Below are 17,071 nucleotides of genomic sequence, written 5' to 3' on the forward strand. Positions count from 1 at the left end.
CATTTCTTTTCCCAGTAGCCAGCGGAGAGGGCACCCTGCCCCATTCCACGGTGGCAGGGAGCCCCATGCTCAGCCAGGGTTGCTTGGCACACAGGACTACAGGACAACCGCCAGCCACAGGGAGGGAGTTACACAGTCTTGCAGAGTAACCCATTTGTAGGCAACGTAAACCCCTCTCAACTCGCTGATATATTTAATCCCAACATCTACCCAAACAACTCCATGCCCAAATAATCGCACTAAAAGAGACACCATTTTAGCTAAAGGAAACTTATGGCTTCCTAACTTAGGAGAGATGGAGTTACTGTTAACTAGGAAGAATTTTTTTAAGAGATTATGATATTTCACTGGTAAAGGAGGCCGGATGTAAGGTAACTAACAACAACTGAGATTGTATAAACTAACTCCTGAAATTTCTCTCAAATATACTAAAAGCCTAACCCTTCTCTAGTTCCCATCCTTCTGTGAAATAAGGCTGTGCTAAAGCTGGGGTTTGTATGACCACAACCCATGCCACTGTGTCACCAGGAGAAAAAAAACAAACCAAAGAACTTTGTTACTGCTGATAATTGATAATTCATTGTTAACAAGGAATAGGAACTTAGTTTTATTTGCCACATGCAGCTGCGTGAATATGCAGATGTGTTGCTACATTAATCTATCCAACACAGCTAATTATAGCAATGGCTATAGCAGTGACTTCAGTATGTTGGGAAACACCAAGAACAAATTTGATATTCATACCATAGCCCACACGACGGGGTTTCTGTTTCCATCTTTACCCACGTCAATGCAAACACACTAGTACACACACAGTCCTACGGTAGAAACACTGCGTTTCTTCCATGTTCCCAGGCCTGGGAGACCTAACATCAGCTCTGAGCCAAATACAGCCAAATGCAGAGTGGGAAGCAGTTGGAGAGGAGGGAGATTTAAATCACAGTCACTTCTCCTTTGTGCAACTCATAAAGCATTTATTTACCTCCTGAAGCAGTGTTAGGGAGCTACAGCCTCCCTGGCTGCCTTGATAAAGCCCAGAGCGCCGTCTCATTGCCAGCCAGTGAAAATCATAAAAGAGGCTCCGAGGCATGAGGTAATCTTCCAATTCATGTCACTACATAATTATTTTGTTAGGAACTGAGCAGCCTGGGCAGATCCGAAACTCTTTGGCGTTGCAGTGAATTTCCCCATCATGCAATATTTTCCCAGGTTCTCAGAGACTTACCAAGCTGCAGTCAGTCCCCTGGAGCTCTGCTCAGCTATGCCCAGGGATGGCTTCGGATGTGCTCAAGCAAGAGCCGTAGGCAAAATATTTTCTTTATGCCAATGCTGAATTGCTGAAATTCACCACATTTTTCTGACCGCTTGATGAATTGAAGTTATAGTTAATCCTACAGCAATCTCAGGTTTATAAAGAGTTAACCATTGTCCAACAGCTAGCGAGTGGCACTGCTCCGCTGGAAGCTCTGCTATCATGCAGCTGGACACTTTTACTCACATGCAGTGTGTAACACTTCCACGTGATTTACACGTGACATCAGTTGAGTCCACCGTCCCCACAAATGGCAACAGTTGTCACCCTCCTTTGGCAGATCCCTGCAACGGATCCCTTCAGTTATTAAATACAGCTCCCAAAGGTTAGAGGTAACTAACTCCAGGCAGTGGAAGTAGGTTTAGAAAGGAGCCCAGAACAGCTACACCACCTGCACCAAGCATCGCAGACCACAAAATGCTTCCTCCTGACTCATCGCATCTGCTCCCCACAGCAGCAGAACGACTGCAACAAGCCACAGAGAGGAAAAACCAGGCGAGAGCTGGGTCCCTGCTGCCACAAGGGATTAGTTAAAGAAAACTCCCAGCTGGGAGCCATGCCCTAGCTGCAGGGGAGACAGGAAAAATTCAGTGGACTGTTCCAGACTAATCTTGAGGGAAGTTAAAAAACAAACAACCAAAACATTCCCCACAGAAGTCACATGATCCTTCAAGAAAAAATATCCTTCCTCGTCACTCACAAAATGATTTCTCTCACCGAATTCCTGAAGATTGTACTGTATTCATTCAATAAATACTGCATTGAGGAAATACATGGAAATACTGTGGAAACAAACGCCACATTGTCCTGCCTCCTTTTCCTCGGTCCTTGGCATTTAGGGCAGTCCAGCAGAAGAGGAACCAAAGGCAATGCGGTATGGACATGTTACCGGTATAGACAGCAGTGGGAAATTAAGCCATCTTTTTAACGTACCTTGCCACCATGCCATTTTTTGGAGGTCCAATAGTCTTGTTATCAGCAAAGCAAATAGGAAAAAACTCTACAGAGCCAAATACATGCATCTTTTTTTAGACTTATGGAAAGCTGCACAAATGATGGCATCTTACATTCTTCCCATTACATGGGCCTGACTCAAACCCAGAAACTTATGCTACCCTTTCTTGAGCTGACACCACCAGCACTAGGAGTAGACGTAAACGTTTCAGCTTCCACTCCCCAAAAAGGACAGAGGTTCCAGAAAAATGACTGTATGGCTTGGCACAGTGAACTAGAGCTTGTGCCAATATAAAGAAGTACAGCAGCACTTCAGCCTTTAACTAATTTACACAAACTCAGATCTTGACTCTATATTCTCTCTCGTATGACAGGTATCACTACAAACAAACTTTCTCACTTAACTGTTTCCACCTGTTCTCATTCCTTCTTAGTCCTGTGTAAGAACAGAAAAATATAACTGGAATCACTTCGGATTGATTTACTGAAATGATGCCACGTCTTTCTTCTGGCAGCTGTGTTCACATATCCATGCTTAGAAAATGTTTACAGAAAAACATAATCTTTGCAGTGGTAAATGGAATTTTTTCTGCTGCGGATTCTATTTCAAAACCTCATTTTAACATCAGAGAAATTAAAAAATACTGTTCTTCAATGCCCTTCCAGATTTTTCTTCCTATCCAAAATATTTTGTGTTTTAAAAAAAAAAGAAAAAAAAAAAGAAGGAAGCATAAATACCAAGGCCTAAATTGTTCAGGGAGTGAAAAGTGAAAAGTATTTTTTCTTCATAAAAGAAAGCCTGCAAATCTGTCAAGTTCGCAGTTTTCTTTAAATGTGTTATACTCCTCAACTATTATTTTTAAATTAGCACACAAATTAGCACTGGTTAGTTACACAAGTAGCCCAAAATACATAATGTGAGCCACTACTGTTAAGTTATGACTAAATTTGGTCCAGATGATAGAAGGAGGGGCAATACAGCACACAAATGCATGCAATAGGGATTGCTAGTGGATATCAGTATCCAGGCTGACATCCAAAGCCAAATGAAGCCAACAGGCCTGTAGTAAAGAGGTATATACTTGCTCCACAAAGCCTCCTAAAGCCTTCCTGCCTGCCAGCGCTACATACACTTCCCTCCACAGCCACTCATTACTCTACTCCCTATTTCCACCACCCCCTTATCCTTTTCAGTCCTTTTTGCAATTTTGGAGGCTAAAAGCATTCAGAAATCATAAAGGGAGAGAGAGAGGCAGGGTAGCAGCACTGCCTATGGAGAAATGCATAAAGGGACAGAAGGAATAATCTGAACTGGACAGAATTTATCACCTGAAGGTCCGGCCAAGAGACAGGGCACCGCAGCTTTAGAGGACAGGAGAAAGGCAACATGCACAGATGTTTTTGTGATTAAAGCTATGTTTTACCAAAATCTGCAGTCGCTAGCAAGTTCTAGCTTCAGTCTGCAATGCAGAGTGCAGGGATATTTTCCTAACAACCAGGACAATTCATGACAAAAAAAAAAAACCCTTCTCCAGCTAAATCCAAAGGTTTTCCCCAGTCTGCTTTTACCCCACAATCAGAAGAGTGGTGGAAACACAACCATAGAAGGGACAACCAGAAACACTCATGACCAGGACAGAATAGATACAGATTTACCAGAAGGTATGAAGAGAATCTTCCTCTTCTCTGCCCCCTCATCATGGCATTCCCAATGTCTTTCTACTTCACGTGGCAAAAGAGTCGTGGTACCTCCCTACTTGTCCCTTTTATCAGTTCAGCCCTTCTTCTCTCACCAGCACTGCAGATCCAGCCCTGAGGAAAACCACTGTCTCCCATCCGCTCAGGCACCGCCAATGCTGGGAGACCCTTCCCTTGTCCTGCCGCATCCATGATCCATCCCTTCCATGAGCAAACACCAAGTTTCCTGCAGACTGTCCCTTCCGCTTTCTTTTTAGACTTAGGCCATAATTTAGACATTTAATCCTCCACTCAGTTTTCTAAAGTAAAACAACCAACTCTACGGATTCTACTATTATTACCACTTTCAGCTGAGTCGTCAGAGAGCCGCCTGTTGCAAGAACACAATACTTAAAACGCTCTGTGGTTTATCTGAGACACCGCATGCTGGGTAGGAAAACAAAATGGCTTCATATTTCTAAAACTAAATCACCCCTTTAATCAGAGACCTTCTGACGGCTGTCCAGCAACTACCATCCCAGACGCAAGTAGTACAGGCCCTTTTCGACTTTTCCCTGAGACCAGTCTCTAAGAGCCATCCATGGACTTCTTGTCATGCACATGACATTATCACTGCCTGCCATACCCAAACAACTATATTCCTGAGAATTATAAATTTACAGCTGTTAGCAAGACAAGTTTTGAATACTACAGAGAAAACTTTCTTGACATCAGATCCAGTCTATGAAACTACACAGACAATTCAGAATAATCTCAGACTTAAGCCTTTTACACAACTAAATGGGAAATTCATTTCATTCACTTAGTTTTCCCTTGGTGACTCTATACAAACACACAAACTCACAGGCATCTGCACATCCTGATTACAAGGCACAGTTGGCCATCATTATTATCCATTCTGATGTCCATGAAATAAACACAGATGAAGCCACTATTACTGCCATTTAAAGCAGCTGCAGTATTTATTCTGATTTTAAACATAGGGAAATCATACTGGGACAAAATGTGTCTATGCCTGTCTATGGCAGAGATTTGGCAGTATTAATACCACCCTCGTTGCATCAATTGCTGCAACTGTAGCAAAATTCCAAAGTAAGTCACCTCTCAAACTCATTCACTGCAAATAAAACATTCAGGAACTATTTAAGTTTCCTCTTAGAGGGACTGAAAAAAGGTTTGTTTTCGTATTAGTTTTCTTCCGTTTCCTGGAATGGATTCAGAGTCTGTGATGACAAAGCCACAAAACTTTTCTGAGATCACAAAATTATTTAAGTATATAAAAATATTACCAGAAACTTCCTTCATTGGTAAATAAAGGCAATATAATTCCCTAACCATACAAAATAAGCACCTGGACCTCACAGCTCCAGGAAGCTGGAGAAGTAGGGGAGAAAGGGTCTGTCACTCTGGCCACGTTTTCTACCCACATACTTATTTGGATCGCAGTGAATGTAGGTGAACCAGCATCATTTCTTGCCATGTGCTATTCAGGCTCTGCAGACAGAATGTCAACTCTGCCTTCACAAACAGGTAGTCAGGGATAGCAGAGCATGGGAACCAGCAGTGCTGCCAATGCAGAGAGTTGTAGAGAGTCTCATGAAAAGAGAAGTCACCTGTGTATGACTGGAGACCCAATGAATTTCCCAACTGTATCCTGCCTCTGCAGGTGCTTATATAACCCTCATCACTTCATTGTGGGTCTCTTTCTAATTAGACACCACCAAGGACATCACCCTAGACCCATCTGGAGATCCACTGTTAGTACCCACCCCTTTCTCTTTAAAGCTACCTTTTATGTATCTAAAGGCTAATAACCAGGTGCATAGCGCACTTCTCCTGACATGTCACCCCAATTCCTCCCATCTCTCCTGAAATGCTTTCCAGAAGGTAGAAGAGACTCCCAGGGTCAAAGCAAAAGACTGTTTAGCCCAAGGTCCCATCTCCAGCAACGGTCAAGAACAGACATCTGAACAGCGTAAAAACAGAACAAGTACTCAGTGCTTGGGTACTCTTCCCAGCCTATGCAATCTGAGGCTTGGGGCTTGAAAAGCCAAAATTAATGTCTTTATACTGGACGAGCCCCTTGATGGACTTTTATCTCATGAATTTGTGCAATCACATTTTCCATCCGCAACACCTGGGACACGGAGTTCCACAATTTATTTCCATCTCATGTGAAGGCCCACCTTCTTCTGTCTGGTTTGAACTTGCCTCCTCAGAGATCTCCCATCTTTCCCTCTGCTCTCCCTGGAATTTCTCCAGTTGGTTCACAGCCTCCATGAGGAGTGCCCCAAATCAGGCACAGCATTCCCCAGGATACCTACTTGGAGCTGTGAAGATTACTAGAATACTTTCTCATAGCTTACAGAAAATATTTCTGTGTATACATTCGAGTACAGCATTTGTCTTCTTTTTTGAGCACCACAGTATTACTTACAAGCTTTCACCTTTTCGTACCTTTAAACCATCACCCGCCTCCCACCCACACACCCTTTTCTGCAGGACTGCTGCCTCACCTTGTTCCCCACCCCGTAAATGCACTCTCTTTTATTCCTCAACAAGAGCAGAACTATGAAGCTGCCCCAGTGAATCACACTCCATTTTTCCCCTTAATCATTTCCTGTATTGCCAAAATGAGTTCAAAATCTAATCCTTCCTCCCAGCATCCTTGCCACCCCTTCACTAATCTAATAAACGTTCTCCCCTTTTCACCCATGTCAGTCATACTGAACAATACAGTTTCAGGGCAATCCATTTCCAGTTTGAGAGTGAACCACGTAGACCTACTTTGTGAATATTATTTTCCATCCAGCCACAAACATATTTAATAAGAGTTCCATGCTGTCCCCGCTTCCCCAGCTGGCTTGTCAGAGTGCCACACCAGACTATCAAAAGCCTTACTAAAGTCAAAATATAAGAATATCCCGCTGCTTCTCCACCTACAACCCCTGCCAGACCATGGTGGAACACCATGCAGGTTTTCAATCTTCCAGAACTTCTCTCTTCACTCGTGCTCCCAAAGCTTCACCAGCAGTTTTAAAATTAGTTCAATCAATTCCCTAAATACTCTACATGCAATGTTATCAGGCCTAAACATCTACTTTACCAAAGCACTCTTTAGCCTGTTCCTCCCCTTTTGTTGCCTTAATTCTTACCCTTTTCCATGGCAGTTAGTTAATCCTCTTATTGAAGAGGGAACACTTACTGCCTCTCAGCATCACTGACCAATGCTCTTCTCATCACAGTGAGTAGCAAGTCACATCCTTTGCTAGCTTTCAAGCTATCAATATGATATTTAAAAATCATGCCTTATTATCCTTCACATTTTTTCCTACTCACGGTTTGGCCTTTCAAGTTTTGCCCTTTCTTACCCATGCTACTCCTTTAAGCTCAACCTTTGTAATCTGGTGTCATTTTCAGTTTATACATGCAGTTTTCCTTTATTTTGTTGGGGCTCAGCCAGTGATAAGATCATGTTTAGTTACTTTATGTCTTACCCTTCTGCTGTGTTAGGGTAATGTGTGCTTATCACTTTAATATGAGTCCCTCAAGAGCTTTCTCCCTTTGCTTCCCTTCCTTCGGGTTTCTGATAGCATCTTACCTCCTGATTCCTGTTGTTTATTGGCTTTTTTTTTTTCCCCCCAAAATTCAGAGTCTTTATTTTTCTCTGTCCTCCCTTTCCTAAAACCTGTAAAGCCCCTCAATTTCACAGTAGCAACAGGAAATCCCACAATGGCAGGTGAAATATTACCTCCTCTGTAAAAGTTCCCCCACTGCCACCATTTCTGCTATGACTGAATTATTTCACCCTTCTCAAGGTACCGTGAAACAGCCTGAAGCGCTCAATCTGCCACACTCTCCTTGGCTGGATATCGGTAAAGAACATGGTGACCAGAACAACCTCACATACAAACACGTAAGCCTTGAGCTGCAGGACTCTTTCCCTCAAACCTCAAAAACAGCATCCAATCAATAAGATAAAGCTCAAGTATTGGATGGCATCATTACTTCCATCTTTCTGCAAACTGCTTAATGTGCCTGTCAGCAGGATGGATTCAACAACAGGCACAGAAACCTGAGGTTTTTTCTTATATGTACTCCAGCCATATGAAAGCCCGTAAGAGAGCGCCCTCTTCTCTACTGGCTCCCTTTCCTCTGGGTCCAGCCCCAACACCTCCTTCCCCAAAACTTTCCCTTTGTTCTACACGTGCTGACTATTTGACAACTTATTTTTCACAGAGCACAGTTACAGATATGTTTGGAGGTGGAGGTTATGCACACAAAATCATGGGACTCCTGCTCTCTTGCTGTGTAGCTTTTTAGGCATTGATGCAGAACTGGGCAGAAACGAGCTGTCCCACTAAACTGCCAGCACAATCCTTTACCCCACAGATTTTCAGCACAGATGATTTTGTGGTCACCAACGAGCCAGTCACTTTATTCTGAACTAAGGTATACAGAGGCAACTCAAGGTTAACAAAAGGGACTGGCACACTTAGGACATTCATTCCCATTTAGCTGTTCCTTTACAACTTACTGTTCCTAGTGTTTTTCACTGTTTCACATACTAACGTGGCCAGAACCATATTATTAAGTACGCAAAACATGCCTTCGGGTAAAAGCAGATTTTCCATTGTCTCTATGGATGATCACTACATGTCTGAGCTTGACAGACAGTCTCACAAACTCTGTCATGTTTCGTAAATCCTACCTGAGTATCTACCACACTCTAGCTCAGTAACCTCTGTTAACGAGTAAGTTTACTCCTCTCTAGAAGTACAGAAAAGCAGTGCAAATCAATTAACACGTACAAGTATTTTACGGGGAACCCAAACTACGCATGCTACTGTAAACCAGATTCTTCAGTTCACAAAGTAGTTCTCACTCACCACGCCTCACATACATTATGTTGTACCTTAAATACCAAAAGCTCTAACTAAATCTTATTCTTAAGGATTAAATGCATTGGCGCAGTCGGGTAAATGACACCTCATTACACGTGAAAGCTTTTCTTAAAACTAATTTGTTTTTTCAACTTACATGCTACTTAACTCTTCCCAAAACATTCTAGCACCAACAAGGAAAACAGACTTTTCAGAAGCTCTCACAATTAAGGTATAAGGTTTCTCATACACTAACACATACTGCAATGTCTGGGTAGCAAACCCTGTACGACAACACTTCTTGCCAATTCAAACTACATCTTTATTGATCAATGACTGGATAAATATGCATGGCAAGAGTTACCCTTCACTGTAATCACTGAAAATCAAGCCATTCATGCATAAAACTTAACTTGCCTGTCTGTTATTCGCATCTTTTTTGTTGGTGGTGTTGACCCAGAAAACCCAACAGCTCAAATTGCACATAAGCCATTGTTATCTTCTGCAGTCGTTTTCAATCAGGGTGAGGATCTCTCATACTGCATTTCCACAGAAAATGTGTCAAGGCTTGATACGGTGCACAGAAACAGCTTTAGTTAGGGCTTCGTGTTTTTCTGGAGTTCGCTGCAGACAATGGAAACCTATTCTCTCCTGGTGACCCACTGATTATTATTTTTTTTTGGTTATACTTGTTCACACAAAGTTTACCTGTAGCAGCAACATCCTGCTTGCAGACATTCAGTTGGTTTGTTTTCACTACATTTAATCTCATTAACTTAATTTCTGTACCAAAATATCGGTCTTAAACAATCTCCCTTGCTACAGTACCTTTGGATCCTGGAATATTGAGCAAAGCTCAAAATATCACACTTCTTTAAATGCGTGTGCATGCATACTTTCTCCCTCACTCCAAAGAATACAAACTAGACACTTATTAATAAATATATTTCTTTCCCTCTGTTGTATGAAAAGCACAATAAAGGCGTGAACCAAGCTCCACTGCTAAAGCCCTTCTCTAATGGACAATTTCCCAAAAACAATTCAGATATCAAAATTCCACTTCCAGTAACATTAAGACAATGAATGTTTTATCAACCATCAGAGGGCAAGCACTCTATATCTTATATAAAGCAAGATTTAGATTATATAAATTAAAAATAACTGCACCTCTAATTCAACAAGATCGTTTTACGGAGCTAATTCAGAAATTTACACCAGTACATGTACCATACTGAGCTGCTGCTGGAGAATCAGAGCGCATCCTCAGCTTTAAGCAACTGCAGATGCACTTTGCCAGACAGGTATGTAATAGCTCTTATGCTATTTTATTAATAAAAGCAGTGTCCTCAGCCTGCCCTCTGTCCCCAGCACCCAAATCTCAACTCTGCGCCCACCTCAGTTCCATCAGCACAAATGTCTGCACACCAAACCAGGGAACCCGTCTGCCTAAAAAAATATTCAACAAAATAAAAACTTTATTTTTCAGTCAGATCAGTTTCTCAAAGCAGTTAATCCCTTGCTTTTGCTGTCACCATGCAAGGAAAAATACAGAACATAATTGAGCCAGCTGAGGCAACAGTGCCACTGAATTTGCAGCCTAACCAAGGCAGGCAATCAGTTCCAGCTTTCTGGATATTCAGCACAGTCAACAACTTCAGCTACACCCTGCCTCTCTTAATACTTATTTTGCATAGACACATGGCAATAAAAGTCATCAAACTCATGTGCACCACAGGAACAGTAATACCACTGTATTAGCCACTCTGTGTAACCTAATGGGCCCAAGTGACAGATAAAGCAACGTTTTCTGGGCACTAATGTATGCAGCAATGATGTCATTTAAAGAAGATTTTGTGTGCCTGGAGATATGTTTGGGTTTTTTCCTTCAACTGCAACAGCTGGCCTAATAAAACCTCCCCCAGTCTTCCTTCACGTTCTTAAGACTAACACAGCTACAACAATTTTGCTACATATTTTATCTTAAGGTTGTTTTGTTCTTCAGTGAAGAATTTAAAGCTTAAGAACCTTACTCTGACAAACTACTTTCTCTCTGAGTAACTCTATTCACAACTGATCCACTCCTGTAGCACCTTCAGATACGCGCCTTCAACACTACATCCTCTGTTACAGGGCAGTTCCCTTGCTGCTGGCCCGTAACAGTTTTGCTTACGTATTTGTTCATAGAGAACAAATGACTAACAACTTAATGCTCAGATGCTTGGCACCTTTTTTTTTTCTGTTCCATTTATGAAGTAAAAAAGCATGGAAAATTCAAATGTATATTTAAAAGACAGGAAAAAGATTAAAAATTAATAATAAATCTATGCACTTCAAGTAATGCAGCATAGCATTTTTCCTTTTTCCTCATTGTATCCAGACTGATACAGTGTCATACCTGTTCCTGAACACCCACCCACCCACCATTCCCTCTGCCTTGAGGAACTCCCAGTGTCAAGCATCATTCTCTGTGCTGGGCAGACACAGACATCCACATAGTTTCATATGCCTGGAATTACCAGTTGCTTGTCTGTTTTATAATGTTGAAAAGGACAACAACAGACAGGTTGAAATTCATGCAAGGCTCAGTGAACTTGATGTTAAGTAGAACGGAAAGCAGGAAATAAAAGTCAGTATCGTTAGAGGAAGAAAAGGAGAAGACAGCACCTCTTCCTCTATTTCTTCTTTGGTGGCCCCACTACCTTGACCAGAGTACTTCTTGGTTCCTCAGAAACCCCACGTCCATCACTTCACTACTATCTGATTATTTTCAGAGTTTATGATGTATTAACACACCCATGCAACCACTGGCTATCAAGCTCAGTTGCGCACCTGAATGCAGAGCCAGCAGAGTACAAGATTTTTCCATAAGCGACCCCTACTTCGTAAAATAAAGTTCCTATTTTAGTACCGTTTAGAAGCTGTGATATTTTCAGAGCAACAAAATATTGGGGGGGAGGGAAGGCAAATCTAAATCCTTCCAGGCCAACTCCATTCTCTTACCTTTCTCAAAGACCATCTCCCTGCTCAAGATGGTCTCGTTATCTCTGATCACTTCTCCCCTTACGGTGACCTGTGCCGGGCTGTCCGGCAGCAGGGCTACCCCAACAGTCACGTTTGCTCCCGGCCTGATGTTCCAGGGAACTGCCACCAGGAACGTAGGTCTGGAAAATCGAAACGGGCAGAGGGAGAAAGGGCAGGGAGTGAAATAAAAATCGCCAAAAAAAGTAACAGCGTCCGCACAATAACGTAGGATAACGTGTTGCATAGCTTTTCCGTTGCACTCCGCTGCGGAGGCTGGAGGTGATGCTCACCCAGCGCACCCCGGCTGTGCCGGACGGGGGGCGGCAGCGCTGCTCAGTCCGGGGAGCACCCGGGGAAGCGCCCCGCTGCCCCGCTCAGCCTCCGCGCCGGGCGGGGAGGGGATGCGCAGCCCCCCGCGTACCCGCCCGCCCCCGGCCCCCCCGGCCCCACGTACCCGGCTTCCGCGGAGCTGCAGAGGAGGAGGACAAGGAGGAGGAGGAGGGGGACGGTGCCGAGGGACCGCGCCATGGCGCTCCGTGAGCGCTGCCCCGCAGCCCGCTGTGTCCGCCGCTATGCGCAAGGCCGGGGCTGGGACCGCGGCCGGGAGCGGGACCGGGGCCGGGCGGGAGGCGCCTTGGCAGGCGGGGGAGGGAAGGGAGAGGCCGCCGCTGCCCCAGCGCCAGGCGAGCTCCGCCGGCGGCAGCCGCATGAGCACCCGCGGGGGCGTTCCCGGGGCCGGCCCGGGGGGGGACCGGGCCGGGGGGGCAGCCAAGCAGCGAGATATACACACACATCTACATCCAGGGGTGCGTTTCTGCTCCCCGCAGCCCGCACCCCCACACCTTCGGGCAGACGCAGCTGGGAAGTGGGTGGGATTCTCAAACGAACACAATACGCCGCAAAATTAACACCGGGAGTAACGCTTTCCGCCCGTAGCGTGGGGCAGAGCCGCGGTCTTGTTGCCGGGATCTGCCCGTTTGTCGCTAAGGCTTCGCACTGCAGAGGCTCGGAGAGGCTGGGAGAGCCCGCCGAGGCGCGATGGCGCGGGGCACGGGCTCGGAGGTGAATCGGGAATGGTTCTACGTCTGAACGGGGAGAACGATGCTGGCAGGAATTCCAAGGAGCCTTCTAGATGCATAAACGTGAACTGATTGGTAATGTAGCTCTGGCTGGACTGTCCTCTGTGCCCAATATCTGTAAAATAAGGACGTAGGATCATAGAATAGTTTAGGTTGGAAGGGACCTTAAAGATCGTTTTGGTCCACCACCCCCCCCCACACACACACACACCCCGCCATGGGCAGGGACAACTCGCACTAGATCAGGTTGCTCAAAGCCCCATCCAACCTGGCCTTGAACACCTCCAGGGATGGGGAATATGCATCTTAACCCACTTTCAGGCTCCAAAAAGTGCACTGAAGCAGTTTGGGTGAGATTCTTCTCCTATAGTATGTTCATTGTAACTGTGTAGACTAGACACATCCAACGATGATTTGATTCATCTGAATTATTTTATCCCTGCACAAGTCTAATATGTTTAGGAATTACACACAGTTCTTGAAGTCTTGTCTCTTCAGAAGTGCTGGGCTGGCATCCTCTGCATTCTGTTACACAGAGAAAATATAGTCAGTTATATCCCTGAGTAGAGGCATCATGTTTTGTTCTTATAAAAATCAGATATGAGCAGTAAATGTACATAAAGACTGTGCTCTATCAGTATCCCACGCAGTCATGCAGTCTTTTCACATCTTTTAAATTTCCTTTTGTAAATTTTCATACCTCTGCTAATTCTTTTTGGAGTGCCAGTCTTTGTAGTGACAGGAGGGAGGGTGACACATCTCTAGACTAGGAAAGGAGGGATATTACAGCAACCACAGCTGATATCTGGGAAGTCAGTCTTGGCAGCTCCTCACCTGCAAAAGGTGCATGATGAAGCAAAGTTTGGGAGATGTTTGCTGTTGTTATTTGTAAGTCCTTAACTTGTTGCTTGTGATAAACAGGCAAGGAAGATGAACAGTCACGGCCAGTCCTTTTCTTGGAGACAGTGGGAAAAAGGGCTTACAAGTAGTGCCACATCCCAGGCACCCCAGCCTGGGATGGTAAAGCTACTCATAATACATGTTTCTCCAGTCTCTGGCACTGAGCCCAGCTGGCACTCCACCATACCTGTCAATACTAATCAACTCTCTTAATCTCTGAAACGAGGTGGCCACATCCAGACTTCCTATTGGGTATGGTCCATGCTAACCTCCAAACCACACCACGAATTGTTCAAGAGAGCACTTGCTGGCCAGGGCAAAACCATGCCAAGGTCAATTTGAGGATAGAGACAATCAATTTCCAGTCCCAAGAACATTTGCTGGCACTGTTTAATTCATTAGCATGGATGTAGCCCAAAAGTCCATTAGTGAAAGTGTTTGCAAACGTCACAGATTTTGCCCAGTTGTGCAACAGTATTGTGGTCTCCCATCTTACCTTTTTTTTTTCCCTAAAGGCTTGTTATTTAAAGATACTTTTGAACATGTATTTGATCTCTTCTTCTACAAAAATACCAATAGAGAAGTCCTACAGCAGTAAGTAAGAGAAGAAATGGATTATTAATATTACAATTTAATCTGTCCTGAATAGTTTTATCACTATAAACAGAAATTAATGTTAGATGCCATTCCATAACAACGTGCAAGCTCCATTTCTTACAGCTATGTCCATGTACTCAGAGACAGGCTAAATCAATGGAGGATCATCCTACCACTTCGAGATCTCTGAAGCTCCAAGCCCTCTGAACATAACCCCGTCAGTCCTTTCCTAATCCAACATGGAGTTTCCTCTGCTGAAGTTATACTACCCTCTGATTTCCTCTGTCTTGTTAGAAGACACTTAAAGTCTAGGATATACAACACTGTAGGTACATGTAAAGGGTTTTGATGGTTAAACATACCATTTAGGAATCAAACGTGGTACATAAGGATTCAGTAAGTTCCCAGTTAGCAGAAAACTTAAACACGTAATAGCCCACTTCAGACCTAATTTTAAGAGTCACCTCTTACCGTCATCTGAACAAGGTCTTGCTTTTCAAAGGTGCTCCGCAGCTGCTAGTTTTCATTGTAATGTAATGTAAGTTGTGATTTCTCAGAAACACCACTTCAACTCCTACATTCTTTTATCAAATGTGGTCCCAAAGGGTCCAGGGAGTAGTTATACTGTGGGATGGTTCCCGTGAGAAAGCCAGCCCCAGGAGCTCCCTCTCCCATTCTCTACTCAGCACCTCGCAGCCCCACTCTGCAGCCTGTGCCATACAGCTCTTTCTGAAGAGAGGTTTATTTCTAATGCAACTCATTTCAGTGGCTTTTGTGTTTGCAACATAGCCCCACAAGTGGCTATCAGCACAGTATGTAGATAGGAAACTGTGGAGTGTGAGCAGATACGAGGTGAAATAAAGAAATTTTCAGCCAAATTCAGCCCTATAGCCAGTGCATGCGATAACTACACTATGTATCTCAAGCATCTTCTGCCCATTCCTCTGCCCACAGAAAATAAAAATTACTCAGGAGTAATTGGAAAATGAGCATACTTTTAGCGAATTGGGCTAAGCCAACATCCTGTTCACACTCACCAAGCGTTAAACTATTTGTTCTGTTGGAGTTGACTTGTGTGTCAGGTAAGCATAATATATCACGCAACCTTACGGATTACAGGACTGTTATATTCCCCTGCGCTCTGTTAATCTGCTCATTTCCATTTATGGTTGCCTACGCTAGGGTTTTGTTATACAGTTACATGTCACTGTTTAGTTTAATCTAAGTCAGACTGGCAACTCAAACAAAAACAAGCAGCACTTCAGTTTGTGCTAAACTGGCCAAATTTAACCTTAGTGGTACCTAGATTTGAAAAGCTTTTGCATACCCATTGGCTTCTGTTATAGGCCACAAAACATCCTCAGCTGAGAACTACCTGTCCACCCAGAACAGGCCTATTAAACTGCTAGGAGATGTGTGTTTAACTAAACAAAAGACCTTAGCCAGGGTACACATCATTTTCAAGACCATAGAAACAACCATTTGGCAGTGTCTCAGGCCTAAGTAGGTTTTAAATGCCTGGCTCTGACAAACACCTGAGAGACAAAAAACTGGAAGCGGGGAACTGCGCAGCAACTTATTGAGATCACTGTGTGAGGGAAATTTGTTTTGGACCTGACTTCTGCATATTAGGAATGATTTTGAAGAAGTATAACCTAGCATGAAAGGATTTAATAATCTTCAACTGCTCCAAGCCAGCGAAGCGGCTACTCTGGAGATACAATTTGGGAGGTAAAACAGGTTGTCATTGGATTCAGCATGCCAACCAGGAAAGCTAGCTGAAAAATCCCTCTCTGTTCAATCTTCGCGTTTTGGAGTTAAGCAAGCATTACCAGACTCAAGTTTTACACCCATCTGAGATGCGTCACCATAATGAAAATTCCACTTTTACCACCTTCACTGCTCCCCAGGAAGCTAATTTTGCTAATCCTTCATGGTCTTTTACAAACAGAGCCTGTAAAGGATGAGAAAGTCATCTACAGCACTGGCTACAGTCTCAGGCAGCTAACAACTATACTGTTGTCTGTTCCTATAAAACTTAGTTTAAGTCAAGCCAGAATATATGTATCAGTATCAGCTGAAATCACACCTTTGAGTAGAAGCCTAGGCATACCCTAAGTAAAAATGTGTTTAAGTAAATACAGAGAACTGGAATGGTTCCTTAATGGTTCCGGAAAACAACTTCTGCCTTGGTAAATAAGAAGGATCACAGCACCTAGCATGCACTACTAATTTTATGGAGATTGGCTGGAAATAAACACGTGCACAGCAAGGTCTGCTTTTGCTAATATCACATGTAGAAAATAGTACTCTGGTAAGTGTGAGGACCTAAGCACTACCAGTAGTTAGGACCCCCAAGAGTTAAAATACTGGGGAAAATCTCAACTGAGTCAAAATCTCATTGACTTGAAGGGTCAATGCCCTGTCCTGCTTTTAGCATTAGACGGTGAACTTGGCTGGTCAGACATTCAGCTGGATTTAGCAGGCATTCAACCAGATTGTCGTGCAAATAAAGCATGTTTCCATGAAATGAGGCAAATTCAGGGAAATCTGAGAGCTATGTTATGTGGAAATTTGAATCAGAAGACCACTATAGTCTCTTCCAGCACAATATTTTGTCTTCTCAA

General features: G+C 43.7%; 1 protein-coding gene across 1 annotated transcript in view; it reads right to left on the minus strand.

The window, feature by feature from the left end:
- The window catches only part of CD109 (CD109 molecule), an 81,200-nt gene extending 68,642 nt beyond the window's left edge, over positions 1-12,558 (minus strand). Inside the window, exons 1-2 of the mRNA XM_074581361.1 lie at positions 12,323-12,558; positions 11,848-12,008 (exon numbers count right to left, since the gene is read on the minus strand). Of these exons, the coding sequence (XP_074437462.1) occupies positions 11,848-12,008; positions 12,323-12,396 (235 nt within the window). The 5' untranslated portion in view covers positions 12,397-12,558. The remainder of the gene's footprint in view (positions 1-11,847; positions 12,009-12,322) is intronic.
- Positions 12,559-17,071: the final 4,513 nt, after the last annotated feature.

Source organism: Larus michahellis, chromosome 3 (assembly GCF_964199755.1).
Source record: "Larus michahellis chromosome 3, bLarMic1.1, whole genome shotgun sequence".
In the NCBI taxonomy this organism is placed as follows: domain Eukaryota; kingdom Metazoa; phylum Chordata; class Aves; order Charadriiformes; family Laridae; genus Larus; species Larus michahellis.